The sequence below is a fragment of the Eretmochelys imbricata genome, chromosome 1 (assembly GCF_965152235.1).
Source record: "Eretmochelys imbricata isolate rEreImb1 chromosome 1, rEreImb1.hap1, whole genome shotgun sequence".
NCBI classification, from domain to species: Eukaryota; Metazoa; Chordata; order Testudines; family Cheloniidae; genus Eretmochelys; species Eretmochelys imbricata.
Window position 1 is genome coordinate 272,623,794 of NC_135572.1, and position 25,012 is coordinate 272,648,805.

At 44.5% G+C, this 25,012-nt stretch overlaps 1 protein-coding gene across 6 annotated transcripts in view; it reads right to left on the bottom strand.

The window, feature by feature from the left end:
* The window catches only part of CNOT4 (CCR4-NOT transcription complex subunit 4), a 122,605-nt gene that overhangs the window by 36,089 nt on the left and 61,504 nt on the right, over positions 1-25,012 (bottom strand). For 3 of the 6 annotated variants that reach the window (XM_077831717.1, XM_077831684.1, XM_077831704.1), the window contains exons 3-7: positions 10,009-10,206; positions 5,708-5,794; positions 5,010-5,111; positions 4,311-4,436; positions 1,763-1,896 (exon numbers count right to left, since the gene is read on the bottom strand). In XM_077831717.1, the coding sequence (XP_077687843.1) occupies positions 1,763-1,896; positions 4,311-4,436; positions 5,010-5,111; positions 5,708-5,794; positions 10,009-10,206 (647 nt within the window). The remainder of the gene's footprint in view (positions 1-1,762; positions 1,897-4,310; positions 4,437-5,009; positions 5,112-5,707; positions 5,795-10,008; positions 10,207-25,012) is intronic. The other 3 variants (XM_077831723.1, XM_077831694.1, XM_077831711.1) reach the window with 2 other exon arrangements.

The window sequence follows — 25,012 nt, forward strand, 5'->3', positions numbered from 1 at the left end:
AATGCTCATAACTGCTTTCCAACTACCTGAATTCCTGCAGCAGTTTCAGATGGAGCAATTCTTCACTTCCTGTTCTGTAACATCTTGTGCTGGGATCCCATCAGGTTTCAAGTTAAGCAGAACTGGTTCAGGCCCTGGATGTAAAACCCATCAGCACATGACTACCGCAAAAGTTGGTGTGTTGGGTTAACTTGGTTACACTCTTCCCTCCAAGTTAGTATTGAAACGAAGGCTCAAGGCATGACAGTCGGTGTCAGTGCTTCAGATGAGAAATCTGGCGATCCCAATCACTTGCAATCATTAACGATTATGACACTTCCTGTAAGAGTAGGGAAAGATAATCCTAGTCTCTTAGTCAGATTCCAGTGCTGGCAGACAGAATATAACTATCCGAACTCCCCTGGCTGTTTCCTTTTGATATGGTTTTCTTCATTTTCTTGCATAAACTGTTGTCTAATGCTGCTGCCAGAATTCGTTTCAGTACTGGGTTAACAAGCCCACAAAACTCTGATCCTGCATCAGAAGTGCTATATAAAATGTAAGGCACATTTTAAAAGTTTACCCCCAGTATGAAAGTCCCTTCTTGAATGGAAAGTAGTTAAGAGCTCCTCTTTGTTCATCTTAAATTTAACATTTAGCAAAACACACCAGCTACTTGTTTTAGCTTTTGATTTATTTTTTGTATGGTTGTAAATTACTGGATGAAAAAAACTGTCAGGAGGTGGCTTTTGGAAAGTAGACCACAGCTGAAAAATATCTAGTAACAAGCAGTAATGGGAAGACAGACGCAAAGAAAGAGAAAGTTACAATTCAAATATTTAACCAAAACCACCATTTAAGTTTGCTAGGATGTAGCACCCAAGGATAGTTCACACCATGTGCCCGTTTCTCAGCCAAAGGTAAAAGCAAAGACGAAAGTTCAACTGTTTTACTTTGAATTGCCCAGATTTTTAGGGCTTGTGTACACTTAAAACACTGCAGCAGCGTACCTGCACCACTTGAGCTGTGCCGCTGTAGCGCTTCAGTGAAGACGCTACCTGTGCTGAAGGGAGGGGTTCTCTAGTAAGCATGGGTTCTCCACCTCCCCAGGAGGCGGTAACTAGGTCAACAGGAGAATTCTCCCATCAAACTATCACTGTCTACACCAGAAGCTAGGTCCCTTTAACTGCATAGCTCAGAGATGTGAATTTTTCACACCCCTGAATTACCCAATTATATGGACCTAATTTCCTAGTGTAGACCAGGCCTTAGTCTGTGTTCAAATCTTAACACTGAAGTATGTAAATATTAAATAATATCAAATATTTAGACACTTCAGCCACCGTGACAACAGAGACTGCCTGCCCTCTTATCACAAAGCAAACGCCACATTAGCTATAATTACCAAGAATTTGCTGCTTAATAGTATTCACTGAATTGCATTAATGTTATTGCAAAAATTGTGAAAATATTAAATAAAACCCTTCTGATATCTGCTTCAAAACGACAACAGCTTGTTTCGAGTTAATGTGCACAAATCCATGTGGTACAAGAAGGGGGAATCCTTTCATTTATCAAAGATGATTTAGCACATGTTGTTACAACTAGAATGAAGTACTGCATAATACTGCATTTGTATGTAAGCGAAAATTTGAGATGGAACATTTCACACCTTCCATATTAAACAGCAAGCATTGGGTGAGATGGGAGAGAGGATCAGGAATTTTAATGAAAATAACTTTAAAAGGGAAGTGTTGTCAGTCAGTCTGGAGTCAGTACTTACACATCATACCTCTGCAGTGCTGTCACTTTGTTCTTGTTCTTGTCAACTGTACCCGTAGACAGCTGGAGGAAGTTGGGGTTTAGTTTGTATAATTCTTGCAGTAGCTTCTGTTCATATTCTTGGTGTTTTCCTGCCTGGGGAAAGGGTTAAAATTTTCAATGAAACCTAAGCTGAAGTTCATATTCCCTCCCTGATCTGAAAGATCTTGGGGCACACAAAGCTACAAGGCTTTGCTTGACACTCTAATAGAAAGTTTGGGCTTCCAATTTTGCAGTCAAAAGGTTATTCCAAGGAGTCAGAGGCTCATGCTCTCAGATACACTCAACCAGCTGAATTTGCCAAATTGCTTGTGGCTTAACATGAAATTTATTTTCTCTTTTGGTACCTTTTAAAACAGAAAACAAATTTACTGAAGCCTTCCTAGGACTTATTCTCCAGTTCAAGCAAAAGTGTTTGTTGTAGTACAGTCCAAGTACGTTTCAAGTAAGTTTCCAAGAGAAGTGTGTAGTCTGCATTTTACATCTCCCTAACGTATATTAAGCTGTCCAGAGGGAAGAAAGATAGTCGCTTCATTTCAAAGAGTTTCTTTGCTGTTGCGAACAGTTCTGCATTCCAAAGACTATTTCAGAAGTATCACACAGCTGTCAATAGGGTAAGCAAAAGCACTCTGGTTAGTGTGACTGGAGTTTGTTCAATACAGAAGTGGATTTCTGTACAGCAAAGTATTACAGGGAGACATGCATGCTGCTTTCAGGAACTGGGGAGATTTCTATGCCTGAATGATTTATACTGCACAGACTCTACTTCTGAGCGAAGAAGGGGATGAGATTCATTCAATTCAGGTCTATCCTTTTGGCATTCCTAGAACATATTAGAACCATTTATTTAAAGTTTATTCAATCTAATGCAGAGTAGCTTCTTCTATGTTTTATTTATTTTTTGAGAGAAGGCACTTAAGCATGACAACTGAAATAGGGTTAGACTAAATATTAAAACATTTTGCCTTCTCTCTTCCGACAACCGAAGCTGTCCAAATTTGAAGGAAGTTTTTGGTATGAGGCTTGGGTTAGAATGGTTACAAGGTAATATTACATGCAAGTTTAATTTCAATATTTTCAAGAATTTTAAATTAAATCTAAAGTTGCAAAATGCAAACAAATTGAATTTAAAACACCCAGTCACTTGTGCCCAGTGACCCTCAACACTATGATAGGCACTTTAGAAACAGAAGCAAAATTTTACTCCTGTAAAATTGGAACTACATCATTATGCAAGTATCAAGTGTTCATTACACCTTTAACACACATTTTGTACGTAGTGTCATGAAATGGTATGTCTACAGAATCCAGTAATCCGTATTATGGAGTGTGATTCCTAAAGCACTCAAACATGTTGTACACTAACCGGTCCATGTAGACCCTAAATATTCCCTAGTAAACTTTAACATAGTACTGTGTCAAACAGTACTTTGCTGAAGTGCACCAGGAAATCTAGTGTGCACCAGCAGGGTCTACGCAGATCAATTAATGTGCAAAGCATGAGTGCACTTTAGAAATCGCACCCCCATGGTGCACATTGCCAACCCATGTAAACAGCCCTCAGTTATACCCATCAGAGTTAAAAAAAATTCAGATAAATATAATTGAACTATTCATGACAATGTCAAGTCATCCCAGAAATACTGTACTATATTACAACTCAATCAAACAGTAATCTTTTTAGCCTTACATTTTTAAAACAGCAGAAGTATTGTTTCTCATTTTAAATCATTTCATACAAAACTAAGTAGTACCGGGGGAAAAACAGTCCTTACTTTACTTACCTTACTACGGCTCACTCAAACAGCACTGATTATGCATCCCACTTCCACTAAGTATCATAGGTAATCCAATCAGAGTTAGAGACCTTACACACCCCCTTCAGTAGCACAAGACTTCAGAGAAAAGTCTCCAAAATCATGCAAAGTTAAAAAAAATTATACTCCGTTTTTATGACACCACCACATTCTTCTGATCTATACTCAAAAGGCAATTCTTCGAAGCCCACACCTTCAGTCATGCAAGCCAAACTACTGGATTATGGGAGGAACAGAAACCTGTATGGTTTCCTTCCAATCCCTAAACAAAACCCACTTTTTTGAGACGCTCATGACAATCATGAACCTAAAATTTGGTTAATGCAAACTTATAGATGTATTACGTGCTAATAAATTACCCTCAAAACATCTTAATACTCTTCCAAATGCTTAGCACCCATTTCATGAGATACAGTAGGAAATATAAACTATCCCACAATTGTCTTACAAACCTTTAACTATCCAATACTTGGAAGATTGACTCCTTTTGAGCCTGTAAAAACAGCACTCTTATTGGAAAACCACCAGTGCCCAATTGGCTAAGTATATTCTGGGGTTAAAAAAAAAAAAAAAGAAGTTTTGCTATGATAATATTTAAAGGCTGGCTACACTACACTTTAATATAAGTCATACACAGGAAAAAAACAGACATTTACACTACAATTTAGGATCCTCCTTTCTGTGCGCATCTACCTGCATCTCCTCTTTTGTGAAACTGGCTGCTTCGTCCCCCAGCTCATGTAGATACATACAGTCAGGTTTTGGACACTGCATGTTCTTTAGGAAATAACTGCAATATTTTGTTGTACCTAAAGATGCCTGAAGGAGAAAGAAAAGTGAGACTGAGTAGCTGAGCTAAGCACAGAAACCTAGAAGCCACATTTCAAGCACAAAAAAGCCCTCTGAATTTAACAGAGGTCTCAGAAGACAATATACCTTCATAAAAATTGGAGTTCATTGAAACAAGTTTTTTGATAAGGCCTAAATAGGATATCAGTAACATGAGAGACTCATATCCAGGGTCTAGATAATCAGAACGTACTTCAAAATCAATTTTCATCACATCAAAATAAAAGCAAGCAAGACCAAAGTTGGGTAGAGATTTACTTTCATATTTGTAAAGGTAGGGCCAAAAAAATCTCAATTACAAGCTGGTATTTTCTGAGTTAATCCCCTATTCATTTCTGAGCCCTCCCACAAAACACTAGGCACAAGAGCTCAAACTCAAGACACGTGGATTCTATGACCAGCTCTGCTGATTTATATAAATACTGTGTCTAACTGGATGTTTTTATTGAGTAAAACATAGCAACAAATCTGAAACAGATTTTTAGTATCTGCACTAGATGTTAAAGTCCTTGCATGTGCCAATCACAGAATGCAAAATACTACCTTAAGTGTTCTGCCATCTACCACCACATTATTGACACACTGTATGGCTCTGAGAGCATCTTCTGATCGGATGTAGGTTACGTATGCACTTGCACTCGGACCCTAGAGAAAGAATTGAAAAATGTGGAATTCTTTCTGGTTAGTTTTTTTTTTAAATTTTCCTTTACTATCTGGCTAAAATTCATTTAACAAGGTTTAAAATAACATTTGTTTGAAATCAAACAATTCATTTACTTGAAAGGTAGTAAATGTAAAGGTCTGAAAAAAGGAAGCTTAAAGCTCTTAAAAGTTTGTGAAAATGAAAAGCTTATTAAAATATGGTTTATTAAAGTACTTGGTAGCTGGAAATGTAAGAATAGATACCACACTATTATTCCAGAGTAGAATAGATTCCACACTATTATTTTCTGAAGATTCTATCTTTTGCTTTCCTACCACGACCTCCATTATTTTGCAGACACTTTCCAAGGACTGCAAGTGCAAAGTCATTTAAGGATACAATCAATATTACTCTATGTACTCTGTTACTGTAGTATTAATTCTCCAAACCCCAGCCCCACAACCTGCCATGATAATTAGCCACCACTCAATCAGGAAAATGTAGCCCAGATTCTTCTTGAACCCGTAACTCCTGTCATGAACAGTGCCACCACAATACCAGAGCAACAAAAGCCCAAGAATCTCCTACCATGGCTTACCTGGGAGCCTGCATATGATGTGCTGTTGTTGATGACAACTTTATGTATTTTACCAAACTTCCCAAAATATTCTGGCCGCTTCAAAACCTGCAGGAGGAATGAGTAAATTAAACAGACATATTGGGAAATTAATAGCAACTCAATGATATTGCTAAAGGATTAATTTTTTTTAATGAATAACTTAGTTTTGCAATTAAGACCTTTAACTAGTGAAAATGAGAGAGGACAAGATCATATAGATAAGTTTGTTCTGAGAACCTTCAATTAAAAAAGATTTACATTACTTTTTCTTAATGTTGGTAACATTAACATTTTCCCAAAGAGCCAGGATGACAGGTATTCATCATATCTTACACTTGAATCTTGTAGCTCCTTTTCAAACCCAAGACATCCAAATCCTACAATAATCGGCTGATGCCTACTACAGAGGGTTGCCCCCCAGTGCACACATAACACTGTTATGTAATAGCTACCCCAGAACTTGACTGGAGCACAAAGCTGGCCCATGGGTGATCAGGTTGATCTAATATTTCCCCATGTTTTAAAGATACATTTGTTTTGTAATTTCTGGAGTAAGAAAACAATCACATCAGTCCTAATTTTAAAAAGTGACTTGAAAACTCATCTACGGAGACACAGATAAAATTTTGTGAAATTCCTTTTTAACTGTTCACAATCAGTTTTGGACTTAGCCATCTTGAATTGTGTATTGCCTGCAAATTCTGCCAACCTATTGTTCACACCCTCTTCCAGATCATTTATGAATATGTTGCACAGCATAGGTTCCAGTACAGGTGCTTGGGGGACCACACTATTTACCTCTGTCCAAAAAAGTGACTGACTATTCCCACTCTTTGTTTCCTATCTTTTAATCAGTTACTGAACCACGAGAGGATCTTCTCTCTTATCCTCTAACTGCTTACTTGCTTAAAAGCCATTGGTGTGAGACCTTGTCAAAGGCTTTTTGCTAGTCCAAGACCACTATATCCACTGGCTCACCCTTGTCCCCATGCTTGTTGATGCCTTCGAAGAATTCTAACAGATTGATGAAGCACAATTTCCCAACACAAACTCCATGTTGATTCTTCTCCAACATATGTTCATCTGTGTGTCTGATAATTCTGTTCTTTACTAAAGTTTCAACCTACTTGCCTGGCACTGAAAGAGAACCCAGAAGACTGGAGCAGGGCTAATGTAATGCCCATCTTTAAAAGAGGGAAAAAGGAGGAGCCAGGTAACTATAGACAGATCAGCCTGACCTCAATATCTGGGAAGCTACTAGAACAGGGGTCTCAAAAACGCGGCCCGTGGGTTCTTTCGTGCGGCCGGCCAAGCTCCCGCACCGCCCCCCCCCCGCCCCTCTGCCTACCCCATGCCGTTCCCTGAAGCGGCCGGAACCATGCCCCTGGGGGCGGCCGTAGGAGGGGAGGGGGTCGCACGGCAGACAGCTCCATGCATTGCTCTCGCTTCCAGGCGCCACCCCCACAGCTCCCATTGGCTGGGAACAGGGAACCGCGGCCAATGGGAGCTTTGGGGGAGGTACTTGGAGGAGCAGCAAGAGCAGCACAACAAGCCATGTCCCCCCGCCCCAGGAACATGGTTCCAGCTGCTTCCTGGAGCGGAGCAGAGCAGCCAGGCTGGAGCCCGCACCCCAACTCCCTGCCCGCGCCCTGCTGCACCCCACACCCCTCCTGCACCCCAAAGCCCCCTGCCCCACCCTGCACCCCTCACCCCAACTCCCTACCCTGAGCCCCCGCTGCACCCTGCACACCTCCTGCACTCCCTGCCCTGAGCCCCCTGCCGCACGCCAAACCCCAACCCCCTGCCGCACCCCAAACCCCAACTCCCTGCCCTGAGCCCCCGCCACACCCCGCACCCCTCCTGCATCCCCTGGGCAGGGAGAGAGTGGAGTTGGGGTGGGGACTTTGGGCAAGGGGTTGGAATGGGGGCAGGGAAGGGGCGGGAAGAGGCAGGGCAGGGGCAGGGCCTCATGGAAGGGATGGAGTGGGGGCAGGGCCGAGGGCAGCGGGGGAGGGCGTGTCAGTGATGCAGTCCTTGGGCCAATGTACTAGTCCTCATGTGGCCCTCGTGGGCATTTGAGTTTGAGACTTCTGTACTAGAGCAATGTATGAAATAGTCAATTTGCAAATACCTAGAGGATGAAGACGTAATCATTAGCAGCCAACATGAATTTACGAAGAATAAATCATGCCAAACCAGCTTGATTTTCTTCTTTAACAAGGTTACTGATTTGATGGATAGGGGAAATGCGGTGGACATAAATATACCTAGATTTTATTGAGGCTTTTGACACTGTCCCACGTGACATTTTCCTAAGAAAGCTGGAGAAATGCAGGCTTGGTAAAACTACCGTGAAGTGGATACATAACTGGTTAAACAGCCACATAAAGTAACTACTAATGGTATAATGTCAGATGGGAAGGAGGTCTCAAGTGGCGTTCCAGAGGCGAGCGACAAAAGATCATCAAAGGGATGGAATGCAAGCCATATGAGCAAAGGCTGAAGGAACTGGGTATGTTTAGTTTGGAAAAGAGGAGATTAAGGGACATGATAGCTGTCCTCAAATACTTAAAAGGCTGCCATAAAAAAGATGGAGAAAATTTGCTCTGTTGCCACAGAGGGCAGGACAAGAGGAAATGGTTTCAAATTACAGCATAGCGGATTTAAAATAAATCTCAGGAAAAGCTTCTTAACTGTAAGAAGAGTAGGACAATGAACCAACTGCCTGCAGAAGTCATAGCATCTCCTTCCCTGGAGGTTTTCAAAGAGACTGAATAACCATTTGTCTTGGATGGTTTAGACTCAACAAATCCTGCATCTTGTAAGGGGGTTAGACTAGTTGAACCTTGGGGCCTCTTCTAACCCTATGGTTCTAAGAAGTTAGGCTTCCCAGCCTGCAATTGCAAGAATCACCTCTGGAGCAGTTTTTTAAAGAGCATCCCCCTCCCCTGCAGCAAGGGGTTGTCTTCTAGCAGAATCTGTGTAGCTCCACTCTGCAGAGGAACATGATAAAGGGAGCTCATCAAGGGAGGCACACTTCCTGTACATTAAAGAGCCCAGCTGCGTAGTAGCTACCTGTGCAATGATGGAGTTTGCAGAGAGAATCGCAATATCAATCCACTGGCCATTACCCTCCCCCCGGCAGCGTAGAGGGAGATGAAGTAGTGAGTTGCATATCCAGTTCTGAGGCTGGATATGCAACTATGGAGTGGCTCTGCATCTAAGGAACAGCATGAGAGGAGTGGAAGGGAGTACTTTTCCTCCAACCCAAACCAGAGAGAAATTCTGCAGTGCACAGTCCAGCAGTTTCACTGCATACTAGGGACAGGATTTGGGCCTTGGTAATTCATATCTGTATTCAGAAAGCACCTGTAGTTTCAGGAAGACAGAACTACATTTGTCACTTTTAGAAGGTTCTCTGCAACTATGAAGGTTAGAAACTTTTTAAAATTAAAGCAAAACTATTACAGAAAGTGGTGGGTACACTTCACTAACCAGAAAATTTTGTACTCATCTTTGATGAGGAGTGGAGTGATAAGAGATAACGGCCCTGCAATTTAGGCAACTCAGTTCTTTTGTCGCCCACCTGACCCAGATGCTTAGATCTCCCTTCCTATGTTCTGGATTTTTTTCCTCCCAGATAAGGCTGCCATAAGAAAATGCAACTGAATGGAGGCAATACTGGGACATAATACAGCAGAATTTCTACGAGTCTGATCTATCAGTGGAACAGTAGGGGGATTCCCTGGCCCTATCAGCTAATACCTTTGCATTGAAATAGTTAAGTACTACTCCTCACCTCCAGTTGTACGCCAGGTACAGCAGGTAGGTGGACCAAATGAGACTAAGAGGGGCACCAACACCACTCTAGAAGTAGGGGAAAGACACTTGCAATGGACAGTGGTGCTATAGCTGTGGGTCTAACACAGGTAAAGCTCATATATCCGAATCCTTCAGCTCATTTTATGTTGAAGAAACCAAACACTGTGTTTCTCCAAAAAAAGGTTAGTACACCTAGTATTAACATAAACAAAAACAATGAACAGCTGGTGAGGTTTGAAGGAGGGAGGAATTTCATCCATGCCCTTAAAGTAAAGGGACCCTAAGCATCAGAGCAGCCATTTCTAGAGAGTTGTTTTATCTGGCATCAGTAAAAACCGACATGCAGTTTGCCATCCAAGTGAAGCACAAGGATACCACACTTTAGGTGTGGTCTTTAGATATTCTGATTATGGTAGTATTTAGGCAGCAGGGAGAAGTGGCACATGTGAACTGTTTACCTCTGGATCTGCTAGGCGCTGTGACAGCCCTACCACAAAGACAAGGTTCTTCTGTACAACCCGTACACTGGCCAGGTGTTTGCGATTCTCTGATATTTTCTGCTTTCTCTCGTTTTGCTTCTGTTTCTTTTCATTTTTTATCCTTTGCAGCTCTTCCTGGGAGAGTGGTTTGTACACTGCTGGATCTTCTGGATATGGCTGAACATAAAAAACACCATTAAATGCAACCCAGTTAAGAGACTAAATATTTGAGAACAATTAATCTCAGTAATTAGATATACAAATTGATGTTAATGTTATGTAGTTTTCTGGTTGGCAGCTCTGTGGAGACAGTGTACACAGCCCCTTAGGAAGAGAGGGGAATCTCACATTACTTTCAAACAATACCCCTACTTGCACTCATGTAATACTGAAACTGACAAACATTACACTGACTCTGCTGCTCCCCCCGTCGGAGAACTCTACAAGCATTGGCAACAGGACAGAATCCTCCCAAGGAATTTCAGTAAGGCAGCACAGTAAGCATGGGAAAAGGCAGGGCCTTGTCATCGCACATCCAGTTTAATTCTGTCATACATATGAAGAATATTTTAAAAGCCAGTCTATAACATAGAACAAAAGAATCCATTTGGTCATTGTCATGAAATCAAAATGTGCACCTCTGGGTTTTCAAGAGTCCTCTTAGCTTTCTGACCAGAGAATTTTGCTATTGTATAGTTCATTCTTTGTGTTATCTTCCCTTGGTATAGAGGCAGGTTACTACAACAACTACTACACTGGATCATTTAATAGTACTGTTAACAGGTTTGCCTAGCAGTTTCAGACAGACTGTCTCCACTGGGGAGAGGGGAGGAAGCACAATTTTACCTCAAAATAGCTCCCTCATTGAAGACAAGCACTGTAGGTTTTACCTCAATGAAGTTAGTCGAAGTAAACCCAAGGTGGGTTCACCCCAACGAGCTACACAGGCGTTTAAAAAACAGTTACGAACCTTTCCATAATTGTTGTACTTCGAGATGTGTTCCTTGTGTCCATTTCACATCAGGTGTGTGCGCGCACCGGGTGAACCATTGCCAGAGAGGTTTCCCCAGGTGGTATCCATCGGGCTGGCTTTATTGCACTCTGGTGCCATGTACTTATGAGCTAGTATATGGGGCACTGCCGGCCACGCACCCTTTGAGTCTCTTTTTGCTGGCCAACTCTGACAGAAGGGTAGGAAGGTGGGTCATGGAATGGACATGAGCAACATCTCAAAGAACAGTTACAGAAAGGTCAGTAACCATTTTTCTTCATCAAGTGCTTGCTCTTGTCCATTCCACATTAGGTGACTCACAAGCAATACCCCACGAGGTGGGCTTGGAGCTCATGGACATGCAGACTGCAACACTACTCTCCTGAACCTGGCAGTGTCTCAAGCCTATTGGGTAATGGTGTAGTGGGATGCAATAGTAGGCACCAACGACCAACTTGTGGATTGGAACCTCTGCGATGAACACTGCTGAAGAGACCTGAACTCTTGTGGAGTGAGCAGTCATGATGGTGAACATTCTCATGCTCACAGCATGCCATGAATACTGGAGGTCATCCAGGATGAGATCCTCTGGGCTGACACTGAAAGGCCTTTCATCCTTTCTGCTACTGCTACAAAGAGTTGTGTGGATCTGCAAAAGGGTTTAGTCCTCTCAATAAAGAAGAGAAGGGCAAGCCTAATATCCAATGAGTGAAGTCGCCACTTTGAGTTCTTGTGAGGCTTCAGGAAGAAGACTGGTAGAAAAATGGCCTGGTTGCTATGGAACTGTGAAACCACCTTTGGCAGAAAGGCGTGGTGGGGTGCAGTTAACGTTGTCCCTGAACAACACCGTGTATGGTGGCTCTGATGAAAGGCCCTTGACTTCAGAGATTCTTCTGGATGATCAATACAAGCAAGGTGACCTTCCAAGAGAGAAGCAGTAGAGGGCATGACACTAGCGATTTAAAGGGAGGACCTGTGAGCCTTGAAAGAACCATGTTTAAGTCCCATCGGGGGGAGGGGGAGGTGGGGGAAGAGAAGAGATCAGCTTGCGGATCTAAAGAAAGTCTCTCCAGCCCTGTAACAAAATGAACCATCATTTCATGAGAGAACACTGACCTGCTGTTCACTGGTCAGTGGAAGGCCAAAATTGCTGCTAAATGCACCTTGATAGACACGACCCAGACCTTGTTGTTTAAGATGGAGCAAGTAGTCTAAGATAGACTGAAGGGAAGACTGAGTTGGAATGAGGTCTTGTTGGGATGACCATATCAAGAAACACTTCCAATTGGTGAGGCAGGCAGCCCTAGTGGATGGCTTCCTACTACCCAGCAAAACCTGTCAAACTTGTTCTGAACAGGCCTGCTCCTCTGGGTTCAGCCATGTAACATCCATACAGGTCCAGGAAGAGAGGAAGTGGGGCTGCTACTGATGGATATAATAGCGTGCTGAACCAGTGTTGGTGTGGCCATGCCAAGACTAAGAATAACTCTTGCCTTGTCCAGTTTGATTTCCAGGAAGACCTTGTGAACCAGAGGACCAGTGGGAATGCACAGAATAGGAATTTTCTGTCCATGGAACCAGGAAGACATCAGAGAGAGAGCCTGGACTGTGCCCGGGCAATTAAGAAAAATAATGGCATTTTCTGTTCTGCTTGGTCACAAACAGGTCCACTTGGGGAGACCCCACCTTTAAGGCTTGAACCTGGTGACCTCTGGGTGAAGGAACCACTTGTGGTCAGAGGAAAAGGATCTACTGAGGTGATCGGCCAGTGCGTTTTGGGCTCCCAGAAGACGTGAAGCCTTGAGGTGGATCGAGTCATTCACACAAGTCCCACGGACGTACAGCCTCCTGACACAGGATGGAGGATCAAGCTCCTCCCTGCTAGTTGAGGTAGAATATGGCTGCGGTGTTGTCAGTCAGAACTCACACCACCTTGTCTGAGACCTTGGGAAGCAACAGTTGGCAGGCTAAGCAAATTGTCCCAAGTTCCCTGATGTTTATGTGCAGGAAGAGTTCTTCCTGGGACCACAAGCCCTGTGTCTGCTGAGGTGGGCTACCCAACTTAGGTCTGACATGTCCGAGACTAGGGACACTGCCGAGTCGGGGCGAGATACAGGACTCACATTATTACCGACAGGGGGTCCTTCCACCACCAGTCGAGGGAAGAGAGGTCCAGTGTTGGAACAGCAAGCACTGAGTCCAAATGGTGTCTGTTCAGGGAGAAAATGAAGCTCGCCACGTCTGCAGGGACCTGAGGTGTAGCCTTGCATGCCAGACCACATAATTGCATGTGGCCATGTGACTTAGTAGTTTGAGGCAAATCCAGGCTGTCGTAATTGGGTGAACCATGACTTTGGATATCAGATCTGACATAATCTGGAATCAGATCTCTGGAAGGAAGACTTTGGCTTGGGTCAAGTCAAGCACTGGCCCGATAAACTCTGTTCTCTGAACTGGAATAAGTCAACTTCTTCTCATCTATCAAGAGGCCCAGCACTCGGAAAGTGGCTTGAACCACGCTAATGCTGGTCTTTACATGAGCCTCTGAATAACCCTTGATCAGCCACTTGTTGAGGTACAGGTAGACCAGAACACCTCGCCATCTGAGGAAGGCAGCTACCACCAGACACTTCATGAAGATCCAGGGGGCTGCGGACAGGCTGAAGGGAAGAATAGTGAATTGGAAATGAGTTTGGTTCACAATAAACCTGAGAAATCTTCTGTGGTCACAAAAGATAAAAATGTGAAAGTAAGTGTCCTTCAAGTCAACCGCGGTGTACCAGTCCTCTGGATCTAGGGAGGAAATGGTGGAGGCCAAGGAGAACATGCAAAATCTCAGTTTCTTGAGATACTAGTTGAGGCGACAGGCCCAGGATGAATCAAAGGCCTCTCTTGGCCTTTGGGATTTGAAAATATTAGGAGTAAATCTCCTTCCCTCTCAAGTTTTGCAGTACCTCCTCCAGAGCCCCCATCCGTAGGAGGGTCTGCACCCTCCTGGGTGAGGAGAGGCTTGTGAGAAGGATCCCTGAAGAGGGATGGGGATAGGGGGCGGGAGGTAGAGGTGGATGGAAACTGAAGGGTATCACCAACCACCACTGTTTTTAGCACTCAGAGGTCTGATGTTATGTGGGAACATGCCGGACTGAAGTGGGACAGTCAGTCCAAAAATAAAGGAGAGGCAGGATCTGAGGGGGGGGACTGGTATAGTGCCTTGGGCACACCTTCAAAAAGACCTGCTTAGGCCAACCAAAGTGCCTACGCAAGCCCAGCTGGGAGGCTGAGGTGGATGGAAGGAGTTGACAGTGCTTATAACCTCTCCCCTTTCTTTTACAGGGTTCCTTCTCAGACACTGAGCTGGGAAGCGTGGTGGCTGATGGGGATTGATATGCTTCCTCAAAGTAGACAGAGCATAGAGACCCAGGGACATGAGGCTAGCCCTTGAAACCTTCAGGCCATACAGCCTCATGTTCATCTCCTCTGAAAATAATGAGGAGCCTTTGAAAGGCCCAGATTGACTGCTGGACCTCATGAGGGAGTCCCAAGGGCTGCAGCCAAGAGCATAGTCTCATGGTGACAGCAGAGGCCATTGTCCTCACCATGCATCTGCTGCGTCCAGTGCCGCCTGGAGAGGCGCTCTGGCAACATTCCCTCCCTCTTCTAAGAGGGCTGAGAATTCCTGCCTTGATTCCTAGGGCACAGAGTTCTTAAATTTGGCCAAGAAGTCCCACAAATTGTAGTCTTACTCCCCAGTAAGGCTTGTTGGTTTGAGATATTTAGTTGTTGACCACCTGTTGAATAAACTTTCCTCCCAAATAGATCACGTTTCTTTGCATTCTTCTGTTTGGGAGTAGCACTCGACTGGCCCTGTCTGTCCCTTTCATTAGCCAGTGATACGAGTGGGATGAGAGTACAGATACTCGTACCCACTGGCTGGCACATATTTCTCCTCTGCCCCTTATTTTGAAGAGAAGATGGTGTCTGGCACAGGACTTTAACCTGATCCATTACCACCTCATTAATGGATAAGACCACCTTAGATGGAGCTGCTGCAACCAGAATGTCAATGGGGCTGCGGGATGATCCCTTGAGCTTTTCAATCTCTAGCCCCAAGTTAACCACTATCCGCTTTAGGCGCTGTTGATGAGCCCGAAAGTCTTCTTGTGGCAGTTAGCTGCTCGGGCCCGAGACGGCCTCATCCGGGGAGGAGGAGGAGGAGAAGGAAGAGGCCTGTACTGGAAAAGGGGGCTTTTCTCTTTTTCAGCTTCAGTAACCTCCATAGGGGGCACATCCTGTAGATCGGTACTAGGGTCGGTACTGGAGTCACTGTCCGGTGCCGAATGTGGAGGAGTGGGGACCACTTCTCAGAAGCAACTGAAAGGATCGGTGGGAAGGGGGACCCGGTACCGGGGGAAAACCTCAAGGATTCCAGCATGGCCACTGCACAGACCATTGTCCTCCTGGCCAGGCACCAGCACTGCACTAGAGGTATGATGGCATGTAGGATGAGTACTGATGGCTCTTAGGCTGAACGTAGACCTCCACGCTGGACTCAGACAAAGAGAGTCCTCTCTAGGTGACCATGGGGGAGCAGTACCTCTTGCTGCCTCCAGTTGGTGCCGAGGGTCCGGTGAACAGAAGAGGAGAAAAGAGACTGCTTCCCTCTAGAAGGTACCAGAGGGCCAGGTGACAGAAAGGTGCTCGGAGCACCGTGCTCTCTCCTGCTCAAGGTTGACAGAGCCGGCAGCTGATTAAACAGGGTAGGCAGGACCAGGAGTGACAGCAAATCTCTAGCCACTGCAAAGGACTCCCGAGTTGGAGGCACTGCAATTCTGCCGGCACCACAACGACTTCCCAGTGTCGGTGAGGGATCCAGCACCAGACTCAATCATCTCAACGGTGCCGCCATGGGACCAGAGGTGGAAAAGTGGCCTGACGCAGGTTGCACTTCACTGCCTTCCCCTTGCTTGCCATTCTTTGGCACTGACAAGTGCCCTCTGTTGGTGTGCTACTTTTAGTGTTTCTTCTTCAGCATCAGAGATGGAGAGTAGTGCTGGGAGGTACACAGTGCCGGAGAAGTGCTTTGCACCAAGGCCGAAGTGCTTGGTGCTGAATCTGAGTAGCTTGGTTCTGAAGCCAGTCTAAAGATAGGATAACCTTAAGTCTGATCACTCTGTCCTTTGTGCAAGGCTTAAAGTCTCAACAAATTTGACAGTGATCTTTCATACGAGATTCTCCCAGACTCTTCAGACAACTGGAATGTGCGTTGCTCACAGGCATCGGCTTGCCACAGGCAGCAAAAGACTTGAAGCCCAGCTCCAGGGGTAATGGGAGACCCTTAACAATAAGGGGAGAGGGTACCCTCTACAGTAACACTATTTACAATGCCTTGCATGGTGTCAGGCTTCAGAGTGGTAGCCATGTTAGTCTGTATCAGCAAAAAGAAGGAGGAGTACTTGTGGCACCTAAGAGACTAACAAATTTATTTGAGCATAAGCTTTCATGGGCTAAAGACCACTTCATCAGATGCATGCACTGGAAAATACAGTAGGAATTTTTTTTTTTTTTTTTACACACACACACACAAATGAAAAAATGGGGGTTGCCATACCAACACTAAAGAGAATAATCATTTAAGGTGGGCTATTACGGGCAGGAGAAAACTTTTGTGGTGATAATCAGGATGGCCAATTTCAAACAGTTGACAAGAAGGTGTGAGTAACAGTAGGGGGAAAATTAGCATGGGGAAATAGTAAATCTATCCAGCTCTACTCTTAGCCCAGCAGAAGAATCTGTCCTATCTCAGGGCCGCTCCTTCTGCCCCTCCACCCCCATGAACATGATACATTTCTGTGGTGACCTAGAATCCTACTTTCGATGTCTCCGACTCATGGAATATTTCCAACACACCTCTGAACAGCATACTAACCCACAGAAACCTTCCTACCAACACTACAAAAAGAAAGATTCTGCGTGGACCTCTCCTGAAGGTCAAAACAGACTGGATTTCTACATAGACTGCTTCCGCCAACGTGCGTGGACTGAAATTGTGGAAAAGCAGCATCACTTACCCCATAACCTCAGCCGTGCAGAACACAATGCCATCCACAGCCTCAGGAACAACTCTGACGACATAATCAAAAAGGCTGACAAAGGAAGTGCTGCCCTCATCGTGAACAGGTTGGAATATGAATGATAGGCTGCTAGGCAGCTCTCTAACACCACTTTCTATAGGCCATTACCCTCTGATCCCACTGAGGGTTACCAAAAGAAACTACACCATCTACTCAAGAAACTCCCTGAAAAAGCACAAGAACAAATCTGCAGACACACCCCTAGAACCTCGACCAGAGGTATTCTGCTACCCAAGGTCCATAAACCTGGAAATCCTGGACGCCCCATTGTTTTATGCATTGGCATCCTGACAGGAGGATTGTCTATGTAGACTCTCTCTTAAGACCCAATGCTACCAGCACTCCTAGCTATCCTCGAGACACCACTGACTTCCTGAGGAAACTACAATCCATTGGTGATCTACATCCATAGTGGCCAGGATGGTGTTTTCTGGAAGAAGCCCTCTACACCAACATTCCACACGAAGATGAACTGCAAGCCGTCAGGAACACTATCCCAAACAATGTCACAGCAAACCTGGTGGCTGAATTTTGTCCTCACCCACAACTATTTCACATGTGGGAACAAAGTATACCTTCAAGTCGGCGGCACTGCTTAGGGTACCCGCATGGCCCCACAGTATGCCAACATTTTTATGGCTGACTTAGAACAACGCTTCCTCAGCTCTCGTCCCCTAACGCCCCTACTCTACTTGCGCTACATTGATGACATCATCATCTGGACCCATGGAAAGGAAGCCCTTGTGGAATTCCACCATGATTTCAACAATTTCCATCCCACCATCAACCTCAGCCTCAACCAGTCCACACAAGAGACCCACTTCCTGGACACTACAGTGCTAATAAGCAATGGTCACATTACCACCACCCTATACAGGAAACCTACTGACTGCTTTACTTACCTACTTGCCTCCAGCTTTCATCCAGACCACACCACACGATCCATTGTCTACAGCCAAGCTCTAAGATACAATCGCATTTGCTCCAACCCCTCAGACGGAGACAAACACCTACAAGATCTCTATTGAGCATTCTTACAACTACAATACCCACCTGCTGAAGTGAAGAAACAGATTGATAGAGCCAGAAGAGTACCCAGAAGTCACCTACTACAGGATAGGCCCAGCAAAGAAAATAACGCCACTAGCCTTCACCTTCAGCCCCCAACTAAAACCTGTCCATCGCATCATCAAGGATCTACAACCTATCATGAAGGATGATCCCTCACTCTCACAGATCTTGGGAGACAGGCCAGTCCTCGCTTACAGACAGCCTCCCAACCTAAAGAAAATACTTACCAGCAACCACACACCACACAACAAAAACACGAACCCAGGAACCTATCCTTGCAACAAAGCCCATAGCCAACTCTGTCCACATATCTATTCAAAGGACACCATCATAGGGCCTAATCACATCTGCCACATTATCAGAGGCTCGTTCACCTGCACATCTACCAATGTGATATATGCCATCATGTGCCAGCAATGCCTCTCTGCCATGTACATTGGCCAAACTGGACAGTCTCTATGCAAAAGAATAAATGCATACAAATCAGACATGAAGAATTATAACATTCAAAAACCAGTTGCGGAACACTTCAACCTCCCTGGACACTCAATTACAGATCTAAAAGTCGTAATTATTCAACAAAAAAAGTTCAAAAACAGACTCCAATGAGAAACTGCAGAACTGGAATTAATTTGCAAACTGGACACCATTAAATAGGGCTTGAATAAAGACTGGTAGTGGATGAGTCATTATACAAACTAAACTATTTTCCTATGCTAATTTCCCCCCTTACAGTTACTCACACCTTCTTATCAACTGTTTGAAATGGGCCATCCTGATTATCACTACAAAAGTTTTTTTTCTCCTGCTGATAATAGCACAACTTAATTGATTACTCTTGTTAGAGTTGGTATGGCAACCCCCATTTTTTCATGTTCTCTGTCTATATCTATATCTTCCTACTGTATTTTCCAGTGCATGCATCTGATTAAGTGGGCTTTAGCCCACAAAAGCTTATGCTCAAATAAATTTGTTAGTCTCTAAGGTGCCACAAGTACTCCTCGTACTATTTACAATGTACACACTATAACTAAACTATAGAATAAACTTACAATACAGAGAAGAAAACCACTGATAGGCACCTTGCTGAAGCAAGGGGAGACATTTCAGCAACCATCACAGGTGGTAAGAAGGAACTGAGAGGGTCTGTGGCTGGTGGCACTCCTTATATGGCACACAAGAGGGCACTAGAGCCAGCCTGATGGATGCCAGATGGATGGAAAAATCTCCAGCAACGGTGCATGCAGCGCACACACACACACACCTAACATGAAATGGACACAAACAAGCATTCGAACAAAAGCTGCAGTGCCTCATCACTCCTCGGGCTTCACATTGAGACAGCCATCTTGAGGTAAAACCACCCCTTTTTGCAGTGAAGACATACAACTCAGAAAGCATGTCAAGGCTATTATATATTTATCCTCCACACCCTGCTGCTCACAAGGCACTCCTACCCATTCTCAGTCCTGAAAACAAAACTCAATTATAAAATGTATAACTAGTCTTCATAACAGTTTGAGACATACAGTAACAAAGTTTATATAACACAATATATACACAATGCATCGTAAGACAAAATTTAAAATTGATGAGAATGAAGAAGTTACTGAAGTGATGCTAAAGATATGACGTGCACATATTACGGAATTTCCTCTGGGGCTGACAGTTTAAATTATGAAACTTAATCAATTACACGGAAAACAGGGAATTCTCTCCCCATGTTCTAACACCCAGAGTTGACTGACTAGGTGCATTATAGAAGAATTTAACCTTCCCCTGAATTACAATACACTGACCAGTACTAGAAGCAGGATACCAAACGAACAGTCTCTCTACACTGTCCTGGACAAACAGCTAATCTGAAGTACTTGAGCTGGTATGCAAAGGATAGAGCTTGTACTGAAAGTATCGGGAATAGACTTTTTCATTGCCATACACAGGAATTTAAAAGTCGACACATTCTATTAGTGTTAATGGAAAAAATGCATTCAACTCCATGCACAGAAACACCATATTGACTTGATCTACCCTTGAACTTGGATTTTTAAGGAAATGTGGCTTAAAATCAAGGTATTGTAGCACCACAACTGAAGAACAAACCCCATGCAACAGTCAATCCTTCATGCACACTTCACTTAACTGTTGGATCATAATCAATGACCCACTCTTGAGGCTTGGTCACAGCCATGCTTATCACAAGTTATGTCTTCGACACACACGCTCGGGTAATCATTTTAGAAGGACACAGCATTAAGTTTATATGGCATTTCACAGATAGCTGGCTCTTTGAAGTAAGGAACTTTTTTTTTTTAAACTTGAACAGCTCTTTGTCTAATTGTATGCAGACTATTAAACGATGAAGAGGATAAAGAATATTACCTAGAAGTAGGTAGAGTTTCTTAAGAGGAACTTGGAGGAAAGGCTGTTTGGCACACAAGGCAGCTTTCAGTTACAGGGGATAGTGAGGATTGAGGCATGAGGCTAAGAACGGAGGGAAACCAAGGTTGTATCTATAATAGGTAACCGTACCACTGAAAACTAAAACAGTTTGCCCCAATGTAAAGGAGGATATGGGTAATGTGTCCATTCTATGCATCCTTTTTTTCAGAATGGAGATCCTCAACATTAAATCACCAAGCATCCCAGGTGACCCAGAAGAGAAAGAGGAACAAATTCTAGCAATACACACAGTAAGTCAGAGGAAGAGTCCAACAGTGGAATTCATGTTGCATGAAAGGCTCTATTCTCCACCATGATCAAAGTAATCAGCTCCATGAGTTGCTTCAAGACAAAGTTCAGTGGACTGCATGCCATTTTGAAGTCAGGAGCATGATTACAAATTGCGCGAGGGTTGTTGGATACACCTGCTTATCCAAGGTAACTGCAGAACTAGGTGAGGAAGAGGAAGTTACTCACCTTGTGCAGTAATGATGTCCATGTGGATGCTCCATTGTATGTGTATCTGCGTCCCTCATTGAAGGTTTTGGTAGCACTGTCTGTTTGGCCCACACATGAGCACAAGGGAGGGAGAGCATTTCCTCAAGGCTAACTAGCACTATGTGGGTGAACCACCCTCTGTTCTTTCCCTACTGCAGCTCCCCTACTGAGAACACCAAAGTAGAAGGGAGGGTTGTAGAGCACCCAAGGGGGACACACCTTGAAGAACTATCATTACTGCACAAGGTGAGTAACTTCCTCTTCTTTGAGTAGCATCCCTATGGGTACTCCAAGATAGGTGACTCCCAAGTAGTATTCCCCAATGGAGGGTCAGGGCTTCGGCGTCTAGTCTATTATGGATGACAACGCTGTGGAGCTGAAAATCTAGTAATTGCATAGTGTTCTGTGAAAATATGAGCAGATGCCCAAGTCACTGCCCTGCAGATTTCTGGCATAGAAACATTTTTAATGGCGTGACAGAGATGGGAAACACTCATGGAATGCGTATGGATTCCAGATGAGGGTAGCAAATTACGATCATGGTAGCACTAGTTAATACAATTCAGGACCCACTTGTAGAGTCTCTGAGCTGATACTGCTACACCTTTGACCTTTCCACAATTTAGAGGAAGAGCTTAGGAGATTTCGAAAAGGCCTTTGTCCTGTCCAAATAAAAGGCCACGGCTCTCCTAACATCATGTGTATGTAATGTAGCCTCCCTGTTGTCATGAGGAGGCTTTGGGTAGAAGGTGAATGAACTGTTTCATGTGAAAAGATGAGGTGACCATGGGGATGAACTTTGGGTGTGACTTTAAAAGAAAATTGTGAAGGGGTGTATGTGCCATTAATGCTGCTATTTTCCCTATTCTCCATGCCAAGGTGATGGCTACTAGGAATGCTGTCTTCATTGGTAGATGTGTAAAAGAACAAGGGGCCATAGGTTCAAAGTGCCGTCTAGTTAGGCTCTTTAAAACTAGATTTAGGTCCCTCACTGGAATGGGGTGCCTGATTTGGGGAAAGAGGTTTCCTATATTTGACAGGCTTCAGAGCAGCAGCCGTGTTAGTCTGTATCCGCAAAAAGAAAAGGAGGACTTGTGGCACCTTAAGAGACTAACAAATTTATTTGAACATAAGCTTTCGTGAGCTTATGCTCAAATAAATTTGTTAGTCTCTAAGGTGCCACAAGTCCTCCTTTTCTTTTTGCTATATCTTCAAGGAATCTCTGTTGTTGGACAGGTGAAAACAGAATATCCCTCTGCTTGTAGAAAGCCATTATGGCTGCAAGATGTTCTTTGACTGAGCTGAGAGACAGCCCTGTCCTCTTAAGGCCTAGTATGTAGTTTAGCATGGTGGGGAGGGAGGAAGATACCAAGGTAACTTGCTTGGAATTATACCAAATCTGGAATCTTTTCCATTTTTGCAGGTAAATGCGGCAGGTAGACAATTTGTTTACTGTGTAATAACACTTCTTGTATCTCCTTGGAGCAGCAGGTCTGTGTGTTGGAACTATGGAGGAACAATGTCTTGAGTCGGCAGATCCACAGGTTGGGACTGGAGGGTTTGTCAGGTCTCACCTTCTCAAGGGGAATTTGTAGTATCTGCTACTCTTTTTGTAAGATCATGAAATAGTTTAAAATCATCCTCCATGGATGATGGAGGGGGCCATCACTGCCTCACCTGGTGAGAAGGAGGAGATATTGGTTTGTGGTGTAACCTCTTTTATCTGTTTCAGAGTAACAGCCATGTTAGTCTGTATTTTCAAAAAGAAAAGGAGTACTTGTGGCACCTTAGAGACGAACCAATTTATTTGAGCATGAGCTTTTGTGAGCTACAGCTCACTTCATCGGATGCATACCGTGGAAACTGCAGCAGACTTTATATACACAGTGTGTGTGTCCCCCGGGAAAAGGGGGGGGTGAGAAAGCCTGGATTTGTGCTGGACATGGCCCACCTTGATTACCATGCACATTGTAGGGAGAGTGGTCACTTTGGATGAGCTATTACCAGCAGGACAGTGAGTTTGTGTGTGTATCGGGGTGGGGGGGGTGAGAAAACCTGGATTTGTGCTGGAAATGGCCCACCTTGATTATCATGCACATTGTAGGGAGAGTGGTCACTTTGGATGAGCTATTACCAGCAGGATAGTGAGTTTGTGTGTGTGTGTTTTTTGGAGGGGGGTGAGGGGGTGAGAGAACCTGGATTTGTGCTGGAAATGGCCCAACTTGATGAGCACTTTAGATAAGCTATTACCAGCAGGACAGTAGGGTGGGAGGAGGTATTGTTTCATGATCTCTGTGTGTATATAGAGTCTGCTGCAGTTTCCACGGTATGCATCCGATGAAGTGAGCTGTAGCTCACGAAAGCTCATGCTCAAATAAATTGGTTAGTCTCTAAGGTGCCACAAGTACTCCTTTTCTCTTTAATCTGGCCTCCTGCTCAAGTTTTCTTTTGAGGTTCTGGAGCTCTGGATGCAGAGGCTGAAGGAGACCATCTTACTGACACTTGGGAGGAGACACCAGATGCCCGAGAAGTATGGTGCCTGTAGGTTGCCCATGTTACCAGTATGGTGGAACCCACAGGTGGTCGTACCAAGAAGGTTGAGGTTTGGACTGAGGGTGAACTGGAAGGGCCCTGGTTGATGTAGAAATGGGCCATGGTGTGAGGACGGTGAGAGGATATCATCCTCGTCACTATCTGAGTCCTCATTGGACAGCATTGGAACTGACAAGGAGACTGGTGGCCAACACCCTGGTGCCAGTGGTGATTCCAGGGATCGAGATGTGCTCAGTACCAGGGCCCTGGTATCAAGCAAGTGGGAAACTCTTAGAGTCTCAGCCACCATGAGATCTCTGGGAAAATGAAACTCCTGCAATACCACTGTGATCAGCACCATCAAGGCTTGTTGGTGCGGATTCGCTGATACTGAGGAAATCGGCAGAGATCTTGCACGAGATGATCAGTCCGAAGATGGTTGTTTGGAAGTAGTTGATACCAACGGTTTCCACATCAGTACTGCTTTCACAGAGACATTACAGTCTTTGCTCTTGCCCTTGACAGGTGGTGTCGCCGCTTCAGAGCCTCCGCCCTTCAGGTCTTTAGGCTTATAAGTGGTGTCTGCACCTGAGGACCCGTGTCTCCTCTGGATACCGTGCTTTGTAGCTGAGGTGACTGACCATGCCAGAGATCTCCTCTGGCTGGTCCAGGGCTCAGTTTGAGGACTTGCAGCTCTCTTTTGGAGGCCTTGCAAAGAGAGTACAAAGATTTCCTCTTTGGTTCTCCCTCCTTAGACGTAGAAGGCTCTGGGAACAATCTTCACCGTGGAGGGGATTCGGGACCAGGGTCAGAAGCTCGTTTAAGAACATCCTCCATAAGGAGTTTCAACTTTAACTCCTGGTTCTTTCTGGATCTAGCCTTCAATTGCTGACAGAAGGTACGCTTCTGTGGAATGTGAGCTCTCCAAAGCACCGACGCAGTAGCAGTGTCATCTGTAACCAGTACTGCCTCCCTGCAGGAAAGACACCGTTTAAACCCGGGGGAGTCAGGCATGCCCTTTTGCTGGGGGTGATCCCCAGATGAGAAAAAGGGAAAAAACGGGGGGAAGATTTTTTTTTGAACAGTAAAAAAACCAGAAACTTTATAAAACTAAGAAAAATCTAATGGAAATGCTAAAAGAAGCTAAGAAACTGAACTCAAACTCTGGTGTAAAGAGAAAGCGGACTGCAATTTGCTCTGTCTTAGGCCAAGTGCAGTTGAGAAGGAACTGGGGATGGTTCACCCATGCAGTACTAGTTAGCCTCAAGGCAGGAAGAGTTCATGTGTTGGCCAAATGGACACTGCTACCAAAATCTCC